Source organism: Arvicanthis niloticus, chromosome 7 (assembly GCF_011762505.2).
Source record: "Arvicanthis niloticus isolate mArvNil1 chromosome 7, mArvNil1.pat.X, whole genome shotgun sequence".
Lineage (NCBI taxonomy): Eukaryota > Metazoa > Chordata > Mammalia > Rodentia > Muridae > Arvicanthis > Arvicanthis niloticus.
The window spans coordinates 12,552,257-12,579,499 of NC_047664.1; the positions used below are offsets into that span (position 1 = coordinate 12,552,257).

The window sequence follows — 27,243 nt, forward strand, 5'->3', positions numbered from 1 at the left end:
ATTTTATTGCGTACCCGCTTATATATTTACTTAGTAGCTATCTTTATAATATAAACTCTAAAAGTATCTGTCTTTAAAACATAAACCCTAAAAGTGCAAAGTATTTCTTTTTTCATTTTTCTTGTCCACTACAGTAGGATTTGTTAAAAGAACAGGCAGGAAGATGGTAGCTGGTCAGTAAACACCTTGTTGGATGAGTGACAGCAAAACTGATTATAGCCTCATTAAGTACCAACTCTCCAGCAGCTCCAGTTAGAAAGGCTTTAACAACATATACAGAAATAAATGGCAACTATGCAGAAAGATGGTTACAACTTGGATAAAGATGTTTGAAAAATAAGTGATTCCTCAGAAGATGTGAGGAAATACACCTTTTGAGGGGAAAAAAACTTTAATGCTCTGAAGATTTCTCATGTTTTGGTTTTCTCTTAAAGATGAACAAAAAACTGATCAACAGTCAGAAGTATGTGGGGGTGATGTTTCCTGCTATAATTCCATTTCTTGGAGATATCTGTTCCACAGTGAAATTAGTATTTATGTTATACTAGGTAGAAAATATACTTTCCTTGTTTTACATCTTAAAACTAGACATACAGCACACAAAACTGAAGTAAAAAAATTAAATGTTATTTAAAACTAGGCACAATGCACATAAAACAAAGTAAATTTTAAATGTTATTTTGGACCTCTTTGATTGTGATCAATATTAATAGATAGTACCATATTCTCTTTAGTCTATGATGAATACAAACTTGGTAAAATTGCTGTCAAATGATAGGAGCTTTCATGTGACAAGGAACCGTACACACACAGGAACTTGGTTGACCATGAAAGGCTAGTTATTAGTCTCACATATTTTTTGCATGCATGTGTGTACATGCTCACGTGTTTAGGGATACGTGCATATGTATGTGTGTGGAGGCCAGAGGTCACTCTCAGGTGTCAATCTGCAGATGCCATTCATGTTGTTTTTTAAGACAATCTCTCACTCGCTGGGAGCTCACCAGGGGGCTAGTCTGACTGGCTAGTGAGCCCCTGGACCCACCTGTCTCTGCCTCGTCAGTGCTGAGATTATCACACTCAGCATCCTTACACTTTCTGTAGGAATTAAACACAGGAACCTATGCTTCAACAGCAAGCATTTCAACAACTGAACTATCTCCCCATCCCTACACTTTACTAGAAAATAAACTTTATCACTAAAAAGTATGCCCCATGCTCAGGTACAAGAGAAGCTGATTCTTCAGAACAGATGGACTACTTGATAATATGAATTCTGATTATCTTATTAACTATTAAATCTTCTTATTAATCTGTGTTATCTAGATGAGCTCTTGACATTAGTCATATGACTCCCATCTAATACCAGCATAAAATAGTCAGTGGAGAGACTACATAGTTTCTAATTATCAGATGATGTCATGAAATGCATTCAAATAGATATAATGTAGTCAATCTGAAAAGTCCCAGAAATAACTAAAACACATGTCCAGTGTCACTCAGTTTTCTGTAATCTAGTTCTATCATCTAACCTGAAAATCTAGCCTAAAAATCTGAGTTCAGTCTCCTGGACCCACAAGGTACAAAGAGTACCAACTCCCACAAGCTGTTTGGAAGAGGTGTTCCTTTCAAATGTCTGCATCCTATTCCTCCAAATCCTGAAAAGGAGTGGATCTAAATGACTTCAATCAAATGTTTATTAAATTTAGTTATGTAAGAGAGTATACCTTGAACACAGCAACTATACAATATCTTGCAGTTTTAATACCATGCCTATGCTAACCTTCAGTCTGCTTATGGATAAGAATATAATAAAAATGAATCTTTCTGAGGAGTTGTGAGATGGAAGGGATCATAGATGAGTCTTGCTAAATCCAATGCAAACAAACACTCCTGCCTTGTCTATCCACTTACAGCTTCTTCTTCTTACAGTTACCCCTGTCCAAAGGGCTTCCCCACACCCCAGGCGGCAGAGAAATAAGCATGGATGGAACACACTGTGTTCAGAGCTGTGCCAGTACTGGATGTAGCATTTTATTTAAACTTCTTAATGACCCAGTGAGAGGTAACTGTTATTATTACTGTATCAGAGATAAGGACACTGGGGCTTTGGACAGTATCTTCCCAGAGTCCTGCAGTTTGTAAGTACAGCAATGCTGGTTAAAACCCATATCTCTCCAGATCTTTCTGACCTCATGTTACACATTAAACTACCAAACAAAGCTACATCAGCTCCTGCCAATAATTCTTTTTTCCACAATCTGAAAAGTACCAATTCACAGCTGAATGAAAATATTATTTCTCCACAAGACTGCACAATGCTATTTTCCTATTCTTTAAGCCACTTAATATATACCCAGAAAGATTAATATATATTTTAAAACATTCATTCTAAAGTTTGATTATGAATTTTTTAACAAAAATTAAGGAAACCAAAGCACCAACAGAACAGAGAGTAGCAGACAGCTCCTACAAGGACCTTACTTTTTAGTTTCTCTTACTTTACAACCATTTCTTAGCCCATATTTGTTTGTCTAGTCTGGTTTCTAGAGTTTGGTTTGGCAGTTTCTTCTGCCCATGACACGATTGCTGCAATTATCTATAGTGCAGTTATATGTAGTTATAGTTATGTTTCCAAAGAATATGTAAATAACATTTTGCTGGTTGAGTCTGAAGACTGGACACTTGAGGTTGAGGGAATTCAACCACAAGACATCCTTTTATGAAGCTCCAGGAAATGGTACAAACTCACCAAGCCAAAGACAACTAGCAGTCTGGTGTAACCTTTTAAACTTGGCTTTGCTATAATTCTTCTTTTAAAAAAATATACTGAATGAAAACACAGCACCAAAGATCATAAATTACTGGATTTGTACAAGCAAAAAGTAGACTGAGCCACATGTTGTACCATATGTAAAAACTAACTCAAGGACCAGCAAGATGTCTTGGCAGAAAAGGTGCTTGCTGCCCAGGCACCATCCATAATCTGAGTTTGATCTCCAGAACTCAGGTAATGAAAAAGAAGAAGAAACTTCTGCAAGTTGTCCCCTGCTCTTCATATATGAACCATAGTATGCATGTGTGAGTGTGCATGTGCGCACGCGCGCGCGCGCACACACACACACACACACACACACACACACACACACACACACGCACATACATATGCCCATACATGCCCATACAGTAAATGTACAATACGATATAGTGATTAACTCAAAATGGACCTAAATGTAACCCAGAAACTACAAATGCTTCAGAAGAAAAGCCATAGGACGCCATCTTTGTGAGCTGGTTTTAGCAGTACTTCATGGGGTAGCACATGCTCACAAGCACAACTCATAAAATAAAAGACAACAAACTAGACTTCTTCAAAAATGGGAATTTCTCCTCAAAAAGTATTGAAAAGATTATAGATGTGTATGCATGTATGGTGTGTGAAAGCACAAAATTTATAATTAACTTTAGTTTATCATTTATCTCTCATAAATGTTGGGGGCCGACTTTTAGCAGAAAGCGGCTATCAGCTTTGCAGCCATCTTGAGCCATATACCCTGACATGAGACTTGGATTACAATAGCCTACAACAGCTGAGCACACTCCGATAATCTTGGTTTAGATACCTTGGGTGTGTGAGATTAAAGGTGTGTGAGATTAAAGGTGTGTAACTTAGAAGTGTAGAGATCAGATTTAGAGACAAGACCTAAGGGCATGATTAAAGGTGTGACCAAAAGGCATGGCTTAGAAGTGAGACATATAAAAGGCAGAGACAGAACAGAACAGAGAACCAGACACAGCAGAGAGAAGACAGGTAGCAGGCACTTGGAAGAGAACTTGGAAGAAGTAACTTGGAACTTGGAGGGACTAGGAGCTAGGAACTAGGCACTAGGAACTCAAGACTTAGGACTTAGACTGAAGAATAAACGGGATTGAATTACACTCTGTCTGGTCTGCATTCTTCCAGTCCATCCTCACTCTCTCTCTTACTGAACCCCGACCCACGGACCAGAGCGGCAGCTTGGGCCGGGATAAAGTGGCCGCCCAAACGTGGGTCAGCCCGGGCCTCAACATTTTGCTTGGGCCGCGACATTTTTTGGCCGCCCCAACGTGGGGCTAGTGTGGACCCCAACACATAAAGGCTTTGTATTACAAAACAAAACTTCACCCTAATAAATGCACAGCACTGTAGTTATAAAACTCTACCATTCATTCTAATTATAAATGATGTTAGATAATAGATCTTTGTTTTATGTTGTAAAAGAGTAAATTTGAATCAGCCACAGATTTTATTCTTAAAGAAAATTAAAATCTTCCAAGTGGTATAGTTCCCTGGAACACTACAAAAGATAATGCACCAGAAGGTGATGGGACAAAAATTAAAGATGGATACAGGCACTTCCTAGTTACAACAGCAAGAAATTCAAGTTTTATTTACTTTGAACAAGATAAAAGCCATGTCAAATGGAATTTTAAAATACCATCTATAAATAATAATTTAATCTATAAGTACTTGGGAAGTTTCTAACAACTGGAACTTGGGAAACATGAACCAGATGAGGGAGAAAGGGAGTAGCAGCAGGCATTCCTGAGGACGGATAGAAGGAAACCAAGCTGCTGTAGAGAAAGGTGGTAATGCGGGCACACTATCATGACTCGTACAATAGGCTTGCCCTCCATCAACTATGACATCATAACTTTAGGTAAAGTGGTTCAGAGCAATCAGGAATTGGCCCAGCTGTTAAGGCTCCAGGAAGATTCCCTTCCCAAGACTAGTCAGCGTGTGCTGTCACAACACCCCATGCCTAGTGTGTGTCCCAGCTATATGACATCATACTTGACAATATGTCTTTCACTGTCGAGATTACAAAGACCTTGAATACAGAACTATGCAACCCCACATCTGTTATTCTGCTGTCGAGGTTGGAGTATTCCATATGCAAACTGGCATTCTACCAAGGCTCAATAATCCATTATCTGTGTAGACTTACCATCCCACTGGCTTAAACCATCACTTCAGAATAGCTGTATCTCCTCAGAGCTCATTTAGCTCCCCCAACACCCTCACAGTCAGTTGACAGTGTCACACTGTATTTTACTGGGAAAACAGAGATGCTCCAAGATACCTCCCTTGTCTTCCTAGGATGTAGCCTCCCATCCATGAAGTCTCCTAGCTTCTATGACCCGAGGAGAAAGGCAGGACTGAAAGTGAAGTTCAACAGTAGTTCACTATCTGGGATATGCAAATGCCTGGGCTGGGAGTGGGTAGTGAAGGGCAGACCAAGACAGACAGACAGACTTCTAGAAAGGACAACTCTGATAGTCTGAATTCTACTCTTTCTCAGAGAAATGATCACTTCTTTAACACTGTGGTATCTACAGCTGAAAACAAAAATCACCCACCCCACCCCCACTTTTCTGTTCCGTCCCCTTTGACAAGCAAATTCTTAGCAATTATGCTGTTCTCACTAGGGCAATCCTTAGTCTTCAACTGACACACCCACTGCCAAAAGCTCTTTTCACAGATACCAATGGCTCCCCTTAACATATCCAGGGCACACTTAAGTGACACCACAGCCCTAGCTAAGAGTCAACTACTCCTTCCCTAATAAAGTCTCCCCTCTTGGCCTTCCACGTTTGAAGCCTGCTCCTTTTCAGTGTCCTTGCTGGCCCTCCTCCTCCCACAGTCCCAAACCCAATTCTACCCCACCCCCAACTGTTTCTATATCCTCTTCCTAAGGAGATTCCATATTCCAATTGACAGGGTGTGTTTATTTGTTTGTTTGTTTCTCTGTGTAGTCTTGGCCATCCTAGAACTCAATTTGTAGACCAGGCTGGCCTTGAACTCAGAGATCGGCCTGCCTCTGCCTCTATCTCCCAAGTGCTGAGATTAAAGGCAAGCTCCACCATGCCTGTCGATTTCCCATTGATTTTAATGAGATAAATCGATAATTATTAAAAGCACTTGAAAAAACCAACTCAGTTATCCACTCTTCCAGGCCTAGCACTGAGCCAACAACCTCTGTACTGGATATCTTCATAAGTCACTGTTTTACTAAACACCCTTCTTCCTAGCCACCCCAAATCTCTCAACCTTGGCACATAGGTCCCATTGCACCTTGACTTTTTGAACCTCAAGGAAATTTTTATTAAAAGTTGAAGAAAAATCTCAGGAAAGCAAGCTGTAAACCTTGACAGCTGCCTGGAAGATAAAGGTAGAGCAGATAGAGAAAAAAGGCCAAGTCATTCACTGGCATGGCAGACACCAGCATTGCAGACAAGCAAGCATGTGATGAGGAGGGGGTTGTTGGAAAAAGAATAAAGCCCAGACTGTTGTGGAAAGCATACTTCTTAGAAAAGAGATAGAAAGAAGAAAAGAAGTTGCACTTTTCTGGGTAGTTCAGATTACAAAGCTGAAGGAACACACTGCTAAGACCCTATGTGCAGAGAAGACTTAGCATAAACTCTGTCATCAAGTCACCTGAGGAGCCACTGCTTGTCCTCTCTGCTCCGTTTGTGCTGTCTTTCTCTCAAAGTTATTTTTCACGCAATGGCAAAAGTCATTCTACAGAAGTTTATTTCAAAGCATTATATAATCAATCACTAGATAAATTATACAAAAAAATTCTACAATTTAAGTTGACAAATGTTTCACATTTTTTTTAAACTAAATACATACTATACAGAGAATGAAATGTTAACACAGTCCTATCCTTTTAGGACATCACAGACACACATTACAGAAAGGCACCTGGAACTAATCAGTCTGAGGCCTAGTCATTCTGGAGGTTGAAACAATACCAAATCAATGAAAAATATTCACCTCTGTTTACATATTAGCAAGGTTAGTCTCTCAAATATCAAACAGGAAGATCTTACTAGAACCTCCCTAGAACACAATGATACTCAGACTTGTAAAACTGCCTTTGAGTCCACTTATTTTGAAAGAAGAATTCCTACAGTCAGTGAGACATCGATGGCCCTGATAAAAATGCTCATGAGGAGGCTAGGCAAATATCTCAGGCAGTGAAGATTTTGCTATGTAAGCATAAAGACCAGCGTTTGAGCCAAGAACATTGGATCAGTGAGTCTATGGGGAGGATCTGGGAAGAGGTGGAGAAGGCAAAAATAATCAGGATATACTGCATGAAAAAAAAAAAAAAAACTTTTTTCAATAATTAAAAAAATCAGACAGTGTGGTGTGTGCTCGTAATCCCAGCACGGGGTGGGGGGCGGGCAGACAGGAAGAACTCATCAGTGTGGAAAGCACTTGAGGGAAAGAGCCACAGCTGACCCCTGGCTCCACACCTGTGCATACATATGTACGGGCTATGGGCACCTACACCTATACATGCAACTCCGACAGGCACGTAAATGCTCAAGAAGCTGCTGTAGCACACATTGTCTATTACAAAAATGACTTACAGATACTATCAAATTGATGGATTCAGCATCCATTTCATTAATTTTTCATTCATTTATTCTTTATTGAATATGTGCAATACATCTGGCACTGTGCTATGTAGTGGGGATAGAAGGAAGACCAAGACAGAGAGGCTTCTTGAACTTAATATACTTACACCACAGCAGAGGCAACAGACATTGAGCCAACAGTAAGTCATTAATTAGTTAGATGTTAGGCTCCAACTTAGAGCTAATCATCCATCCTGTTGGCATCTGGTGGGTTGGCCATACTATAGACGCTACATCTCTTCAAACAGGATCTTCATAGCAGGTTAGCAGTAATGTGTGGAAATAAATCACACAATTACTAGACTTAAGATTTTTCAGGAAGAAATAATGAAGCATCAAGGTTTAACATTGCTGAAGGTGTTGAAACGTAAACAACTACGATCCAAAATGAACAAGTCACTGCATGCAGAGGGAGGAGATGGAAAGGACATGAGTGTTTCAGACCTTAATCATAAACCATAGCTGCTTCCTGTAATATAATAACTGCTTCCTTTATAATTAAGTCTTGTGACATCATGAAGACTTGTACCAAACTATTAAGACATAAAATGACTTCATAAGCTACTTTGCTACTTTTTTAGCTTTTATATGAGGAGAACCTCAAAAACTTTAAATAAATTTAATTAGAAACAGTTCTATCGAGAAAAAAACACATAGTTTTTCAAGACAGGGCTTCTCTGTGTAGCCCTGGCTGTTGTGGAACTTGCTCTGTAGACCAGGCTGGCCTCAAACTCAGAGAAATTCACTTGCCTCTGCCTCCCAAGTGCTGGAATTAAAGGCCTGCACCATCAGCACCTAGCAACTTTTATATTTTAAAGTCTTTCCCCCATTTATTAATAACAGCTTATTCATGACCAGGAAGACTTTACACATTATTTTATTGTTTTTGATCTGGTTTAAATTCCATACACCCTTTTTCTTTTCTCTATGCTTTGCTTTAAACATAAAAACATCACTAGATAGGAGAACAAACATTGCATTGACTTACTTCATTTCCTTCAGAATACCTGTCAAGCACAAAATCTAACTAATCTTACATTTATGTGTAGATTAACCAATTGCAGTGGCCTCTATCTACAGGGAGAAAGTGCTGGCCTAGCACAGTCAAGCTCTCCCTGACTGACTAGTGTGGGTCCTTCTCAATTCCATCATAAATGTACCCACAGTCACGAGTGCTTTCAGTTGATAAAGATAAGTGGGATTTTCATTTCTCACTCTCAGGGACCCTGTGATACTTGGTGCCGCTGATGGCCTCTATCTGGAACTCTTCCTCCTTGACCTCTAAGTTTTAAACAAAATAAACAGGTTGGTGAAATGGCTCAATGGTTAGGAGCATTGGTTGCTCTTTCAGAGGTCCTAAGTTCAATTCCCAGCAACCACACTATGGATCTGATGCCCTCTTCTGGAATGCAAGTGTCCATGCAGACAGAGCACTCCCACACTTAAACAGACAAACACAGAGAGACTCTGCTAAACTCTAGCTCTGCCACTTTTGAACCATGTGACAGTAACCCTTCTGTACTTCACTTCCATAACTTGTAAAATGGGATAACAACTTCATTATAAAAATAAGAACTAAAGATTGATATATTGTGCACCTGTAGGAGCATTAACTAAATCACAAAACTGGCAGCCATCACAAAACCAAACTTTTAATAGGTAAGTCTACCTTTTAACTTCATATTTTGTTGTTTTTCAAAACTCCAAGACTGAACTATTTAGTAACATCTAAGAGTGTAAAGCAATGCCACAGCCTTCTAGAGCAGCAATATTTACACACACACACAAACATGAAACTAGAAAAAGAAAAACCACATTCTAAAGCTAAACTGGAAGTGCCAGTCCTCTCTAAGGTTCTCACTTTATAGACAAGGATGCTAAAGATACGAGGGTTATGTGGTTTGTTCTAAGTCACAGTAAATATCAGTAAGAAGCACAATGGAAGTTAAACTGCAGGCCCTTACATTTTTCTTTATATATTCATTCTTAGACTATATCTCTGTTTGGGGAAAAAAAAATTTCTATCATTACAAAAATCCTGAAATTTAATGTGATGGAAACTATCAACAGTTGACCCATTAATCAGTCCAAGTTAACTAATGTATTTGTCCATTTTTTAAGATAGGGCCTCACTATGCTGCTAAGTTAGCCTCAAACTCATGACTGCCTCATCCTTCTAAGTGCTAGAATCACACACCTGAGCTTCTCCATGCATATTTATTTATTTACCTACTTACTTACTGTTGATTGTTTTGGGGGTCTTTTTTTTTTAAACAAGGTCTCACTATGTACACCAGGCTGTCCCCTAACTCCTGGATGCTGGGATTAAAGGCATGTGCCACCACACCCTGATATTATTGTTTTGAGGCAGAGTTTTACTCTGTAGCCCAGGCGGATCTTAGACTACAAGACCAAACTCACTAAGAAGCTCAGATTAGCCTTGAACTCATGGCTCCTGGCAAAGCTTCCCAAGGATTGTGATTATAGACATGTGTCTCTATCTTCAGCCATTGTTCTAATGCTTTTTGTATTGGATGCTTGATGCTTTTTGCATCTTAAAGTTATTTTAACCTCCTTCTGCCTCAATTTTATTATCAATAATAGGATTAGAAATACATGATTATGAATAAAGAATTAATGAATATGTTGAAAACAACTTTGTGAAATACAAAGTCTGCATAAAGATGCCAACTTATGTATAATAAAATTTAAAAGGATTATAAAAAGAGCACTGGCAATATACTCAATAAGTAAACCTAAGTGACGTGGCCATTTAAATAACCCTGCTCTGCTGTTTTATAATACATGTCAAGACCTGAGTGCAAGTACACTTTAAGGAAAGTCAAAACTGAGAAAAAGTATTCTAAACAGGAGACTTTAAAAAGAACTCCATCTTCTGACATAAGCTGTTTTCTGAAATGCAATCACTACTCCAAGGTCAGCTACTCATTGTTCAGCTAGAACTCGGCTTGAAGGTCACATAAGCGATGGCAGAAAATGACTGACCTCCAAGCTCCATGTGCACACTCAAGCTGCAAACCCTCAAAACAAAAGAGCACTGACTTTCTAAAGCAGTTTATAGACTAATTTTTTTTAATCAGTAAGGAAATTCCTCTGCCTCTAAACGTACATACACTCACATATGTGTGTGTATGTGTAAAACTGTTTTGTGTACAATCAAGTACTTCTGATCACTTAATACGCTTTGTATATAAAATTTAAACTTTTAAGGTATAAATTATATACATTAAGAAAATATGCCATTCTTTATGTATTAGGAAACTAATTATATGTATTGCTAGCAGTAAATTGCTTTTGTGGTCACCCATGGGAATACGCCTTTGGCAAGCATTTTACATAAATAACACCACCAAGCAACGTTTGCACTCACCAGAGCATTTCCTCCAGTCTGTCTAAAGCTTTAAGTTTCTGACTCATGTACTCCAGCATGCTGCTTAAATCTGGCATAGGACAGTAACCTTTCTCCAGAGTTCACAATAAGCCAAAGACCGGAGAGAGGTCTACTACAGCCCATCCGCTCCAAAACGCTGTCATGATTTTTATGAAAATAAGAATAACTTAAGGTTCTACTTGATGACACTGAGAAGCACTAAGCAATCCGTCAGGTAGTTTCTTCACCTTGGCGGCTTGGAGCCAAGACAGAAAGCTGCTGTGACTCTGGCTAGAGCATCCAGAAATGAACAAGGGGGAAGAAGCTAGTGCTGCCTACACTCCGCTGCACTCAGCACTGCTTACATTAAGCAGAGCAGTAAAACAGTCACATTTCTTTACGCCAAACATGGAAAAATACCTTTTAAATCAAATGCATGAAGAATGGTGCATTTGTAACACAGGACTCCTCTCAGTGACGCACAGCCACAGTATCTATACTCAACAGGTACTAAGTGGCAGCCTGTGCTGAGTATCAGGGTTATAATTAACAAGCACACACTGTTTCCTGCCTTTAGTAGACTTGTAACACAGATGAGAGGAAGAGTGTTTCTGATCTATAATCAGGAACTGACATAAGAAAGATTTTTTTAAATAATAAAACTATTGTATGATAATAATGTTTATGAAGGTTCAAGGGCCTGCACAAGCAAGCAAACATCTCTTGAGGCATGCATACAGCTAAAGTTCAGGTTTTCTCACAGTGTAGCCTCAGGCATAAAATTTCAAGCTTACAAAAGAAGAGAATGCATCGTGAGCTTAATCCCCCACAACAGTCCTTCATAAAAGATAGTAACCAACTGTCTAATAATGACCATTTTGTGTCTGAGGAATCTGATTCAGCTATGTGTAAGGCAGACTTCAGTTCGCTCACTGGTGGTGCTGCTGAAGCCAACTACCTCAGTAACATTCCAGGTGCTATCTGGCTGCTGAGCCAGTTTGCTGGCTACTTTAATTCCTATACATCATATGCTAAGTTCCTCAAGGTAACCCTTACAATCTACGCCATATATATGCAATGTGCTCATCTATGTCTTACAAGCAATTAAGGCATGAAATCCACCTCCAAATATGATACTATCTTGAGAAAGAGGGAAGACCTGAGGGAAGAAAACCATCTCGGAGACAGGCAGACAGCAGAAGTTCAGATCCCCCCTTATATCACACATGCATCTGAAACACCCAAGAAGACACAAAAGTGTTTACTTTTGATGTGAAGAACGGGTACTAAAAACAAAATAATAAACTAAAAAATGCCAAAGTATTTTTAATGTATCTATCTTATTGGAAAAAGAAATAGCAGATAAATAGGAATAATATTCATATATGTATATATGAAAATATAAAAGACCTGTTTTCTTTCTCTCACCCTTCCCCACACCCATTCCTGGTATTGAGTATGTATGTGGTGCATGTAGATTTGAGTGGGTGGAGGCCAGAGGTCTACCCATAATGGCTCCACCTTATTTTTTGAGACAAGGTCTTTTACTGAACGAAGACTTTGCTAATTTGGCTATAGACCAATAAGCTTGAGGGATTGTCCTGCATCTGCATGCCCCATGTCTAACTTTTAAATGAATACACCAAGCAGTTTGCTAGCTGATCATCTCTCTAGCCAGAAAACCAGTTCCTAAAGAGAAACTGCTCCAAGATTTTAAAACTTTTCTCCAGATAAAACTGACTCGGAAAGAAGAATGCACGGAGAGCATTTCAAAGGTCACTGGAATGACAACTAATGTCACAGCGTTCCTCACCCTTCTCTGGTATTCTTTTCCTCCTTGTTGGCATCAATGTCCTAACTTTCCTCTTCTGAGCATCTGCTGCTGGCCCACACTCTTGACTTCATGTGCTTACATTCTTTAACCCACACACCCTCCCTAAATAAACTATTATACAAACACACTAAAAAAAAAAAAAAAAGAAACATCAAATTTAATTACTTTTTCCTTATTTATGTATAGTTCATGCAAAGTGCCTTGGAAGTTTGAGAAAAGCTATTCTTCATCCTTCCCCTCCAAGTCATACCAAAACAAGGTTAAAGGGAAGGAAAAAGAAAAATGACTCATGGGAAAACAAGGTGTGAGTGCCTGGACTCCACAAGGAGAGGAGAGGAACCTGCTGTGCTGGAGTCAAAGACATGCAGAAAAAGCCAAAGCCACAGAAAACCTTCCATCAGAACTTCTTTCCTGCTGACCTACAGCAAGACCTCAGTAGTTACCTAAAAGCATGCCTGCCTCAGAGAAATAATGTCACCAGCTCAATAGTAAAGACTAGCAGGTACAGGAATGTGGGATGTGAGCTTATTAAATAATGGTATGTACTAGATTATCAATCTCACATGTGCTTCTTTAGCTATTAAGACATTCCGTTAAGTATATGCTCAGTAGTAAAAGAAAACGGGCTCTGCTACTGGCCAGATTGTAAGTGTCTGGCTCTCGCTAAGCAGAGACTCAGACCTTTACAATTTCCTTATTCCTGAATTCCAGTGCCATCATTTCTGTCAGTGAGATTAAGAACCCAACAAGAGCAAAGTCTACCTCCTCCTACTAATGCCACAGGATTTTCATCCAAACTTTTAGGAAAGTATTTCACATCAAAATATAGAAAAAAAGGCCAAGTATGATGTGATTACTTCTTATATTTTCATCTTAACAAGAAAAAAAAAGAGCAATCCAGGTATTTACGGATTGGATTCCTGTCCCATGACACAGTTTATAGTCAATGCAATAAAGTAAACTTCCATTTCCCTACTGTTAAAATGAGAAAGAGAGACTGGGAGTGAGGGGCAGAAGAAAAGATGTTGCAGGGTTTCCTAGATATAAAATACTAGGTGATAAATTATGATTAGATGAAAGATACAGAAAGAATGTGTGACAGACTAAACTATTTGAACATCAAAGGATGGAAGGAGAAATTAATAATTTTCTAACAGTACTTTCCACAGTAAAATAATGACAAAGAGCTTTATACACATGTGGGGAAAAATAAAATTCTTGTATTTTTTTAAAAGGGAAGAGACAGAAGAGAAGTCCAGAGGGCCAGGAGAATGAATAGAAATATGCAGCAATGGGAGGTGGAGAAGGTGGGGGAACATTAGAAAATCCCAGCCACCAGGGATGTGAGGCTCCCAGGATCCAATGGGGGATGACCTTAGCCCAAATACTCAACAGAGGGGAGACAGAACCTGAAGAGACCACCTCTAGTGGATGGACATAGCCCCCAGTTGAGGGGTGGGGCTACCCACCCATCTCAAAACCTTTAACCCAGAATTGTTCCTGTCTAAAGGAAATGCAGGGACAAAAAGTGGAGCAGAGACTGAAGGAAAGGCCATCCAGAAACCACACCACCTTGAGATCCATTCCATCCGCAGACTCCAAACCTAGACACTATTGCTGATGTCAAAATGTGTTTACAGACAGAAGCCTGGTATAGCTGTCTTCTGAAAGGCTCTGCAAGCAGCTGACTAAGACAAATGTAGATACTCACAGCCAACCATTGGACTGAGCCCTGGACCCCAATGGACGAGATAAGGAAGGACTGAAGGAGCTGAAGGGGATTGCAACCTCATAGAAAAGCAACAATATCAACTAACGGGACCCCTCAGAGCTCCCAGGGACTAAACCACCAAAGGGTATATATGAGTTGGTCCATGGCTCCTACTACATATGTAGCAGAGGACTGCCTTATCTGGCATCAATGTGAGGGGAAGCCTTGGTCCTATGAGGCTTGTTGCCTCAGCAAAGGGGGATGCTAGAGGGGTGAGGCAGAGTGGGTGTGGGGGGAGCACCGTTTAGAGGCAAAGGGGAAGGAGGATGTGGGTAGGTTGCAGAGGGGAGACTAGGAAGGGGAACAGCATTTGAAATGTAAATAAATAAAATAATTTATTAAAAAAGCACAACTCATCCTCTTTATTTAAAAAAAAATCCAGTCTCTTTTAATATTAATATAGTCTCTCTCTCCCTCCTGTGTGTGTGTGTGTGTGTGTGTCTGTGTGTGTGTGTGTCTGTGTGTGTGTGTGTGTGTGTCTGTGTGTATGTGTAACTAATTCTCATCCCTAGAAAAACATTGTTAACAATGATTCCCACCCATGGCTTGACATCTGCTGCTTTTACTATATGTTATACTGTTCGATCAAATGAAGGCATATCCTTAAGTATTATTAAAAATATGCTTCTGTAGGAAGTTCAGTGATACAGTCATGTCAGCGCACATCAGCTCCTTACAGAAAACAAGATCCATTTTAAAAGCTTTACTTTGCCTTAACCTTAAACATAATCACATCAATAGCAGAAGAAATCTATAGTTCGCATGTGTCAAGATAGTTGGAGCTTTAATGAAACTGTTCTCAGGGGCCTCCTTGACAGCCAAAAGGCACCGTGAGGCTCCTGAATATATTAATTATTTGGGAGAACAAGACGAGCAAAGGAATTCTGTGAAAAGGCCGTGGTCATCAGATGCCATTGCTAAAGTATCTAAACCTCCTGGTATGTCTGATTAATAACTGGATATATGAATAGATATAGATATATAGATATAGTAATACATAACACCTAATTTCCTTAGTCTTCGAGATCTGATTGTCTCTACTCCTGAAACCCTGAGGCACCAAAAATTTCTAATTTAGAAAAGCACTAACTAGTCAACTGACAATTTCTGTGTTAGGGGGTGGCAACAGGAAATGAGAACCAAAAAAATGAGAAAATTCTACTGTTAGTAAATACTTATTACCAACCAGGTGCCACCTATAGTCTTTCCTTTAAAAATAAATGACTTAGGCAGCTAGAGAGAGGTGGCAGAATGGTTAGAATCACTTATTCTTTTGGGGAGGACCTGAGTTCTGTTTCAAACACCCACACTAGGTAGCTCATAACTGGCTATGATTCCAGCTCCAAGGGATCTGACACCATCTTCTGGTCTTTGTGGGCAATGTACGTGTCTAGGTTTGAAAGAAATATCTCCCATAGTCTCAAGTATTTGAATGCTTGGTCACAACTGGTGTTAATGTTTGGGGGGGGGGGGGACTTAGGAAATAGCCTTGTTGGAATAAGTGTGTCACTGGAGGTGGGTTACAGAAGTTTAAAAACTTATGCCATTTCTAATATTCTCTTTCTCTCCCTCCCCTTCTCTCTCTGTCTATCTCTGTCTCTGTCTGTCTCTCTCTCTCAGCTTCCTGCCGCAGCCACCACGCCTGCTGCTTGCTGCTTCCACTCCATCATTATAAACTCTTACCTCAGGAACCTTACGCCCAAATGAGCTACTTCTTCCCTAAGTTGCCTTGGTTGTGGTTTTATCACAGCAACAGAGAAGTAATTCATACAGCCCTTGCATCCACATACCAATATTTACATGTAATTAAAAACATAATACAAAATCTTTAAGAAATGGCTTAGGATGAAAATCACTTCTGTTTTCCTGGTAATGTAGAGCACTCAAAAGGACTGTCAGATGGAAACTCTAAGAATATTGTCATTTATAGGAAAAGCAGATGGACTAGGAATGGCTGTGCTTTTTTACATGTGGCCTAACATCTTTAACATCCAAAAATGCTAGTATAAACACTTTCGCTTATATAACCTGACTGATTATTTAATACATTCTTCACCAAGAAGTATAAACGTTTTAAAAAGGAAATAAAAAATGAACAAAGAAACTTGGGAACATAGATCCAAACACTCCACAACTGACAAATTAATCAGCCTATGATTAATCTTAAGCCTACGTTTCAGAAGTTAGTTCCCTAATTACCACATAGGACTTGACTTAGAACACACCAATAGGCAATCGTCGCCTCCTATTTCACTTTCCCACTGGTTAGAAACAAGAGGCATAGCTACAGGGGTGTCAAGGAATAAAAACCAAATGCGGTTTATGTTCTCAACATATGCAGTGTGCAGCCTGACAACAATACCATGCTCCTGAATCATCTCAGCGCTCCCTCAGCTGCTGCACCTGCACGGCTGACTTATCTTGCCTCCTGCCTACCTCTGTACCTTCTCCAAGACTCAGTCGGAGGCCTTGGATTCAGCAGCTACTCAAAAACATTTGCTTTATTCTTTCAAAATGAACTTACCCTTCGAAATGATACGACGTAAAACGTATCTCCCCTCCTGCGGATGGCTTCAAAGAAGCCTTGGTAACTTCCAGGTGAAGCGTAATACACTTGCAGCTCACTCCCAGAATTCCTACTGATGTGAGAAGAGAGAAAATACCATTAATATTCAAACATGATGGGTCTTCCCTATCTCTACCATTCTAAGGCCACATCTGAATCTTAAGAATCTCTTTCAGCCAAAATTTTAACACCATTTTTACTTTTTAATATTTTTTAATTGGCACATATTTATCAAGTGCCATGTGATGCTTTGTCACATTTGACTTATGCAAATGATGTTTTTATTGCTATTGTTGTCTTGTGTACTGGAAGATAAGTGGGGTCTCAGATCTGCTACATTAATCTGCTTGGTTCACAGAGCAAGTTAGAAAGGCTATGACAAAGTGCCCATTGCTTTCTTGTCTTGCTGTCTGTTAGTTCTCTCCATCCACCTTGTTGGTGCAGGGTCACTGTTGTTTCTATTGTTCCATGAACTCCAAGCTAGCTAGTCCCCGGGGTCCCAGCTGACTCCTCTGTCCCAGCCTCTCACATCGCTGCGCTCATGCTGGATTACAGTAGTGTCCCCACTACAGCCTCTTAGTCATGACTGGATTAGCCCCACTCTGCTCTGCTTTTACCTTACACTGCCTTGATGATGTCATTTGAACTACTGGGTACTGTGTTCTCTGGAATCTTTCAAAATCTCCTGTAGTACTATGTAGTACTAAGTCACACAGACAAGGTCTGACATCTAATTCTACCACTTAGTTCATGACTTGGGAAATTAGTAAAAACAAAACAAAACTTGGCTCCCCAGCCTTTTCCTATATAAATATACTTTGAATTATTATATAAATTTAAAGATAAGATATATGTAAAGCTCCCAGCCAAGGTGGATGAGATAGCTCAGCAGATAAAAGTACCTGCTACAAAAGCCAAAACACAGAAAGTCCAGTTCAACCCCAGAATCCACATAAAAACGCTGCATCAAAGGACACTACTGTAATCCAGCATGGGCGCAGCGATGTGAGAGGCTGGGACAGAGGAGTCAGCTGGGAGCCCGGGGACCAGCTAGCTTGGAGTTCATGGAACAATAGAAACAACAGTGACCCTGCACCAACAAAGTGGATGGAGAGAACTAACAGACAGCAAGACAAGAAAGCAATGGGCACTTTGGATTTACAGCAAAATTATGACAGAAAAACCTTCTGACTAATCTGTACTTGAGATTTGAGAGAGGTTTGAGAGAGGTGAGCTCTTTGCTGGGATTGCTAGCTGGCTGTGTCTGTTCATTTGATCTGATATAAGTCATCAGAGGAGCATGAAAAGGAGAAGTGAGTTTCTGCTCCACTAAAAGACAGGTCCAGCTCATTGGCCAAGAGCTTCTGTAGTTTCTTACCTGATGCTAGTGGTTTCTGTGTACTGGACAGCCATCAGCTGAGAATTTGAGCCTTGTTCCAGAGCACCCTGGAAGAGAGGAGGTAGTTTAGGAATTAAGACAAAAAAACTTCCAATACTGACTCATACCTGGGTTTGTTATTTAGAATACTTTAGGTCATGCTGTAGGCTGAGACTATATCTTACTCTGTCCTATAAAGACATTTTAGGTACTTCCCACAAAATTTACAGAAAGACTGCCTAAGTTCAGTCTACCATTACAAGTTTTATGACCAAGCTGTACAAGTAATACAGGGTATGTAACAACTTTTATTTGTCAAAAATTATTATGTTATAGACAAATTCTTAAGAAATAGGAAAGACTCAAAATGAAACAAAATTTCCACTATTCACCAAGTTACACACACATTCCTCACACCTAACATATCCATTGGTATCTCATGAAAGGCATCTAACTCATGACTCTTTTGGCCAGAGAACAGTTTAGTATAGAACCATCAGTGCCAACATATGCCACACTAGAAACCTCTATTTCACAAGGCACTTGCTCTGTATCTGTTCTCTTATTTTCCTGAGAGTTTAGTAAGTTAATCTTTAGGAGAATTTTATAAGAGAATCAGAATTCAAGGGTATTTTACTACTATTATGTTAGAAAGTAACCTGTTGTTACAATAATAAGTATTTTTGATATATAGATACTAGTCTAATAAATCTCAAGGAATTCATTAATTATCCTGTTCATATATCCATCTTTACATGAAATAGGGCTTCAAAATTAGATATCTGGTTTCCTGTAAGAAGCTCAGGTATGACTGGGGGGAAAGTTCTATAAAACAATAAAGTATGATTAAAAACTAAAACAGAAGCAAATACAAAATGCTTAAGGAAAAAGGAGAACACGTTTCTTTGGTAAATGGAGCCAATGTGTGAAGATGACCTTATCTTCCCAATTTCTGGTTCTACAAGGGCCTGATTTGATGGTTAGCACATACATCAATGCACTCACATAACTGCCATGCTAGTCACTTAGTAGGCCTCTAAGTCTCTGATCAACTACCATGCTATAGCAGTGCTTATACAAGGAGAACCTTATTTAACTGAATAATGGTCTCAAGCCCAGAAGTAATGATACTGGAGGTTTTATTATAATACATTGTTGTAAATGCTATAAATTACTGTTGTGAGTTTCTTACTGTGCTTAACTTGTAAATTACCCTTTATCATAGCTATATATGTATAGGGGAAAATAATATATTCAGGGGCCACTACTATCCATGTCACATCATCACAACCTACCTTGGAATAATATTTGCACAGTATAAAGACTTAGCTTCAAGTCCAGCATTTAGAAGGCAGAGGCAACTGGCTCTCTGTTGAGCTCAAGGCCAGCCTGGTCTAAATAGTGAGCTCCGGGCCAGCCAGGGCTACCTACTAAGAACCTTCCACAAACAAACAACTTATTTATAAATTCCATAGCTGTTTTTATTCCTGTTTTAAAAATACAAAAATACAAGTTACTAGGATATTTCTCTCTCTCTCTCTCTCTCTCTCTCTCTCTCTCTCTCTCTCTCTCTCTCTCTCTTTCTGTGTGTGAGTGTGTGTGTGTCAGTGTCATACTTTATTTTTCATAATCTGTTAGTTTTACTGGGATATTTATCTATGCTGCTGTTTTTCCTCCCTGCTAATATTGATTTGTATCTGGCATTGTTTTCTTAGACTAAAAAGCTTTGGAGTTTCCCCCCTTTAGAAAAGAGTCTTGTTATATGGCCCAGGATGATCTCAAACAGATGATTCTCCTAGTTTGGTCTCCTGAGCATGAGACCTGTAGAAGTGCCTGTCTAGAATTTCTTACTGTCCAGCCTCCTGAAACAGCCCTTTTGACTGTGATCTACTGAAGTGCCTTAGCTTTGCCCTAATCTTAGAAGGCTTTTTCACTCACCCTTGATCTTGTCTAACAGCTCCAGGCTAAGAAGGTTAAGATTATGAAAGGGAAGAAGTCAAATCAAAGACATGATACTCAAATAAAGTGATAAAAATTTCAAAGAAATGTTAGTAACTAAGACTGACTTTTTTAATACCTAAAATAAATAATTAAGAGGGAAGAATGTGGAAATGGGGGTGGGGGAGCTGCAGAGCAGGTGCAGTCTTTCAACACAAAGAAAGAGACCAAATGAATTCTTACATGCTTTACAGCTAACATTACACGATCAAGATGACTGTCCTCCTAGCTAGCCCAGAACTTCCTTTACTCAGACAAATACAGATTCTTCCATGTCATTCCTTTTTTGGTAATAGCTAAGATTCCTAGACTTCTGAACTATTATCTAAGTGCCCAATAGAGAGACATGTTCCCAAAATAGCAGAGAAAGGGGCTGCAGTCTAAACTACAAATCTATAAATAATGGGCCAAACTTAGGACAACATTACTTCCCTTACACTAGAATTCTTTCAGGATTAGAGAAAAACCCTTTCACAGTTATAAAAAAAAAAAAAATAGGAAAGAGTAGTGTGACAAATTATAAAGACAAGCCAAGAATTATCACCTGATTTTCATAAATTAGCTTTGTGAGATTATCTCTTCCTCTATACGGCAAAGGCTAGAAGCCAGAAAACCACATTACTCGAACCTTCTGTCACTGGGGTTGCAATCATTTAGACTCTGCCAGTAAGATAAACTTGCTCCAAATATGGAAGCAGAAGCCAAACAGTCTCCTTCCCCTATGGCTGAGGAGGTAGTTGATATATATGCACAGTTTAGCAAACTGATACGTTCTCAAGTGCTAGCCCTGTATTCCAATGCCAGGAAGAGCTTTGGGATTGTCAAGTCCTCACAACACTGCTGCCACAGTAGGGAAAGAAGGGGTTGGAGAGGCCTAGGAAAGGACATTCTAGATAATCACAGACACAGACCCTCAGAAGTCAGAACAGGAGCTCAACGATACTGTTGAACATATTAGGTACTCTTTCCAAATAAACAGTTAAGCTCACTCTCCCGGGCACATTCATTCTTATTCCCTCCCTCCTTCCCTCCCTCCCTCCCTCCCTCCTTCCCTCCCTCCCTCCTTCTCTCCCTCTCTCCTTCCCTCCCTTTCTCTCCGTCCCTCTCTTATCCTCTCCCACCACCTCCTTATCCACCTCTTACCCAAACCTGAGGGAAAGTTTCACTCTAGCCCTCCAGCTCAAACTGGCTTGGAATTCACTATGTAGTCCAGGATGGCCTAAAATTAAGCCTCAGCTTCCTGGATTCTGTGATTACAGATGCCAGTCACTACCACCATGCCCGGCTGAGATGCCTCTTTCTCTGTCCCTTCCTCAACCCCCTTCCTTTTCTTTCTTTTTGACAGGATCTCACAATGTTGCCCTGGCTGGCTTAGACTACACCGGCCTCAAACTCATGGCTACTGCCTGCCTCTGTTTCTCCTGCCCTTCAAGAGCTAGGATGTAAAACCGTGCTATCATGTGAGCGCCACCATGCTCAGCAAGATGCTTCTATTAGCACCAAACCAAGCGTGTAAAGCAGGTGAAAGTTTCCCCCTTGACTCCTAGTCCCTATGCCCATTTCTGGGGAGTGCTCTGCAACAGTTACGGCCACTCTTCCACGTTACTCGCCCACTCTCCCTTCCCTGGGCTTCTGTCATTATGGCCACAATAAAAGAGCCTCCAGGGTCTCTGGTGAGTTCCAACGGTAAGGTTTAATAGTACCCACAGCATGTCCGCCTGGCTGGGAGCCGCACTGCCCTTTCCTGTCCTCCGTCTTGCTGTCCAGCCACCTTCAAGGGATGCTTTTTGTAGCCCACACATGTGCAATGCTCAGCACTGGTTCATCACTCTCTCCCTCTCCTCTATAGTTTCACACTGGGAAGTAGCACCCAAAAATCAAACACTTAGCCTCCACTTCTCTCCTACAGTCCAGACGTGGATACATGGATACAATCAATTGACTTCTTCAATTGATTATCTAAAACCTGTATCTAAAGCTCTTGACTTCTGTCTCTAACTCCTCCTTCACTTTCTGTCTCTACAAATGGCATCAGTATTAATCCAGCACCTAAGAAACAGAAATTATCGCCAATTCCTTTTTATTTTATAGCAACAATTCCCTAACAGTTTTACTTTCAAAATATATTTAGGTCTCCATTCCTTCCTATCCCTTCATATCTTCATATCCACAGTAGAAGAGACCCAACGATCTCCCATCTAGACAACTGCAATGCCTACGCCCACTCCTATTCCCCATCAGTCTGCTTTGTGTGGCAGCTAGAATGATCATTTTTGTTTCTTTGTTATTGTTTTGAGACAAAGTCTCACTATATATTTTAGGCTAGCCTTGAACTCAAATCCTGCTTCTGTCTCCCAAATTCACTAAGGAGTTCTACCAGTGTTAGCCAAAATGACTTTTCATATATTTAAATCAGATCAAGTCACTCCCTCACCAAACTGACTAGTGGTGTCCTGCATGACTAGAATGAAATCCAAAGTTCAGAGCAGAGCCTATGGCGTCCCCTAAGCTCTCCTCTGCAGCCTCTCAGATCTGACCTCCTACCGCTCTCCCCTCAGTCACAGCATTCCCCAGCTTTACTCAACTGCTTGAGGGTCTGTAAATACGCAAACTGTTCCATCCTGGGGCTTTTTACATTTGCTATTCCCTTGTCTGGAAGATATTTCATTGGGTTTCCCCCTGAATCCTAGAGCTATGAAGAATTCATGTAAGAGATGAATTTCTATCTCATCCAGCTACGAAGAGAGGAGAGGGGAGAGAGGGGAGAGAGGGGAGAGAGAGAGGGGAGAGAGAGAGGGGAGAGAGAGAGGGGAGACGAGAGAGAGAGAGAGAGAGAGAGAGAGAGAGAGAGAGAGAGGCAGAGAGAGGCAGAGAGGCAGAGAGAGACAGAGACAGAGACAGAGACAGAGACAGACAGGAGTATAAGAAGCAGCACCATGCCTGAGTAGGCAGCAGTGGCTGTGGCATCGGCATCGGAAGCAGCCCCAGTGAGAAATAAATAAGGCTTAAGTGCCCATATCTCCCAGGGAAGAAAGCAAGTCCCCTGAAAGAAACCTGGACTGTCGTTTCTTCAAACACCAGAAGAACAGACCTGGAGAATGCGGGTTTTCTGTTGGCTATTTGTCATTCTTCTAGATTTGGTCCTTTCCACTTCATGTCTATGAACCCAGCCTCGAAGTTCATGGTTCAACCTATAAAACAGAGTAATCAAATATATTTGATAGTAGTTAACTGGCTTATTCTTTTGTTAGAAATTAATTTAACTGTTTTATAAGACCCAAAGAGCAGCCTAACATACCTGACTACTTAACAATGCTTTTTGATTTATTTAAAAAAACAAAACACTAGGACATGGATTGCTTTAAGGTAACCTCCTCAATTATAAGTTCAAATTTCAAAGAAATAATGGAATATATGTCCAGAACAATATGATCATATATCACCTTCCTAATATGAAAAAGGATACTGTCTGCTGACAGTATTATGTTTTCGAGACAGGGTTTCTCTGTGTAGTCCTGGCTGTCCTGGAACTCACTCTGTAGACCAGGCTGGCCTCGAACTCAGAAATCCACCTGCCTCTGCCTCCCAAGTACTGGGATTAAAGGTGTGCACCACCACTGCCCAGCTTACCCTGAATTTTAACATTCACTTCATCCTTTCATTCAAACAAGGCACACATAAGTAGGCGATCATATCGAATGGACCCATCACCATCTCTACCTGGACAACTGGCAGGCTTACAGATATCCAACAAGTAAGTCAGATTCTCTTGGCCTCTTAGTAAAACTGAAGAAATGCTTTTCTATGTTCTATGTTCTGAAGTTTGCCATGGGAGGCCATGCAGTAGTTTCTACACCAACCCACAGCCTCACCTGAGAGCCTCTGTCGTGTTAACCAGGGGCTGACATGGAGGTGGAGGGATATACAGTAAGGGCTCTTCACTTAGCACCATCAAGGCTTTGTCATCGGACACAGAATGATCATATCTGAAACAAACAGAGATCATTTCCTTGAATCATAAGTTTTATAAAGCTTATAGTATCAATTTTCATTAAAATAAACATATACCAAATTGAACATGTTGCAAGATCGAAATGAACATAATGGAAAGAATCAAGTATAAACCATATGGTGAACTGTCATTCAGTTTCTAAGAGACGGCAAAGTAATTCTCTACTATTTACTGTGCAGCACATGCTGTGTGCGAATTCAGTAAACTTTGATATTGCTGGAGTAGAGGAGAAAGTACGGGAAAGAGTTAGCAGTTGATAAGAAAAACATTATTATTATTATTATTATTATTATTATTATTATTATTATTACTATTATTATTATTATAACAGGCTTGTGGTCATTTGCCTTTCTGTGACAACAAAACTCAATAGTCTACCCAAGCAAATTTGTGTGAAGTGGGGGTAGAGGAAGACCTAAAATATTTGGCAGGAGAAAAGTGACAAAGTTGAAAAAGTGAATAAAAATTTTAGAACTGCTGGGCAGTGGTGGCGCACGCCTTTAATCCCAGCACTTGGGAGGCAGAGGCAGGTGGATTTCTGAGTTCGAGGCCAGCCTGGTCTACAGAGTGAGTTCCAGGACAGCCAGGGCTACACAGAAAAGCCCTGTCTCAAAAACCAAAAAGAAAAAAAAAAAAAATTAGAGCTGTGGATGCCCTTAAGTCAGTAACAAACACTAAATGACAATGAGTAGTTACTCATTAACTTAAAAACACATATTTGTACCTATTTGTACCTACGCTACTGCCTTATGTCACGTGATTCATATATGGAGTATGATAGGAAACAAAACCGGAGTTGAAAATCAGAATGTGAACCAGACCTGCCATTACTAGTTATATCCTTCAGTCTGTATCTTAATCTATCTCACTAAGAAATCTTAGATCTGTTCTGAATTTTTTTGTTGATATGCTCTGAATTTATAAATCAGATATGCTAAAATACAAAAAATATACATAATTGAACATGGTAAGCTTCATGCTTTTCACTTATTCATTCAATATTTGTGGAATACCACCTATGTGCTGGTTAATCCAAGAGAGAACAAAAGTAAATTCTCACAGAGCTAACAGGAAAGGCAGATCAAACACAAGAAAACAAATACATAAAATACAGCAAAACCATGCTAATTGTTGTACAAGAAACAAAGGACTCAAATAGCAAGTATGGCAGGGTCTCCTTCAGATACGACGGACAGTCTAAGGAAAGGATGATATAAGTCAGGCTCAACGACAAGAGGAAACCAGCTGCACAGAAACTAGGAGAAGAGTACACTTGGCAAAAGCAAGTGAGAAAAAAGCAGACTCAAGAAACAGAAGACTGCTGAAGAGCTGTGGGCATGTGGGACAGACAGAAGAGGAAGTTGGGAAGACAGAGACTGGATCATAATTAGGATTTGCTGAATAAAAGGGAAGTTACTAAGTAGAGAAGTGAGAGACCTCAATTATCCTTAAGCCTTAAAATTGTACCAAAACCAAATATGAGTTAATATGAGTTAAATACAGAAAGGGAAAAAGTCAGAGACAACTGGATTCGTGTGCATGTGTATGAGACGTCCAACACATGCAGTGGAACTTGAGCATCACCCGTGTGTGCGCATGTGGAGGCTGTAGTGCAGATGAGTCACTTAGCAGGAGACAAACAGGGTCCTGAGCCTTAAAGCCTGGGATCTAGACAAAGGAGAAGCTTACACAGAAAACCAGAGAGCAGGAAGGAAGACTGAGCAGGCACAATAAGCTTGCACACAGAAGGTGAAGGAAGGAGGCTCACAAGCGAAAGCCAGTGTGTGCTACAGAGCAAGAGTTTGTCTCAACTAACCAGGGGCAAGGAAATACCACAGTAGTGCAGTACAAGGCCCTGCACTGAATCCCTAACACCACAAACAGCAGACAGTCAAGAAAGAAAGAAAGAAAGAAAGAAAGAAAGAAAGAAAGAAAGAAAGAAAGAAAGAAAGAGACAAAGACAGACAGACAGACAGGAAGGAAGGAAGGAAGGAAGGCAGACAGACTAAAAAATCTTTTAGGGAGTGACTCACTTAGCCAAATCTTGAACAAAGTTCAAGGTGAGCACATGGGTCACCATTAGATTTGCCACAATGAAACCATGCCTATAAAGATTACCTAGAATAAGTGTGTTTTCAAGTATCAAATCAACAATTTTTCTTCTTTTTAGCAACTAACTGTATTTAATAAAACACTGTAAATCCAAAGACTATTAAAGTTAAAATAAAATTTTTGAAAGATTACCTGTGGACAACCAGAGAACTCAAAAATATAGAATTGAAGGAAAAACATGGGCACATTTTGGAAAAATAAGAAAACTAATACACTATCAATTTTAGAGACACTGTTATCACCATGTCAACATTTCAGAAATGTGACAAATTCCAACATGTAAACAACAGATTATCAGAAAACAGCATGCAGTTGTTCTCTACCATCATGGCCTCCATCACTGCTGTGCTGCCATCATGGCCTCCATCACTGCTGTGCTACCATCATGGCCTCCATCACTGCTGTGCTGCCATCATGGCCTCTATCACTGCTTTGCTACCATCATGGCCTCCATCACTGCTATGTTACCTGTGAGGAGCCGCATTTGCCATTAAAAGATGGCGCAGGCTTCTGCTTCCTGGTTCTTCACGGAAGCTTTACTTGAGAATGCACCTGCGCATGGCGCGAAAACCGAGTATGACAATTGGATGAAAGATTTGAGCACGTCTCCCAAAGCTCTATTTAAGCAGCGGGCTTTCTGAGCTCGGCGTCCTTCCCCTTTTCTCCTTCTTGAAGAGCTGTTCAATAAATGCTGTCAGAAGAATCCTGAGT

At 40.1% G+C, this 27,243-nt stretch overlaps 1 protein-coding gene across 3 annotated transcripts in view; it reads right to left on the reverse strand.

Annotated features, from left to right (window-relative positions):
* Window positions 1-27,243, reverse strand: part of Atf6 (activating transcription factor 6) — a 166,917-nt gene that overhangs the window by 72,675 nt on the left and 66,999 nt on the right. For 2 of the 3 annotated variants that reach the window (XM_034508907.2, XM_076937942.1), the window contains 4 exons: window positions 24,281-24,394; window positions 23,500-23,599; window positions 18,411-18,478; window positions 16,991-17,105 (listed from right to left, as the gene is read on the reverse strand). In XM_034508907.2, coding sequence (XP_034364798.1) covers window positions 16,991-17,105; window positions 18,411-18,478; window positions 23,500-23,599; window positions 24,281-24,394 — 397 coding nt within the window. The remainder of the gene's footprint in view (window positions 1-16,990; window positions 17,106-18,410; window positions 18,479-23,499; window positions 23,600-24,280; window positions 24,395-27,243) is intronic. The other variant, XM_076937940.1, reaches the window with a different exon arrangement.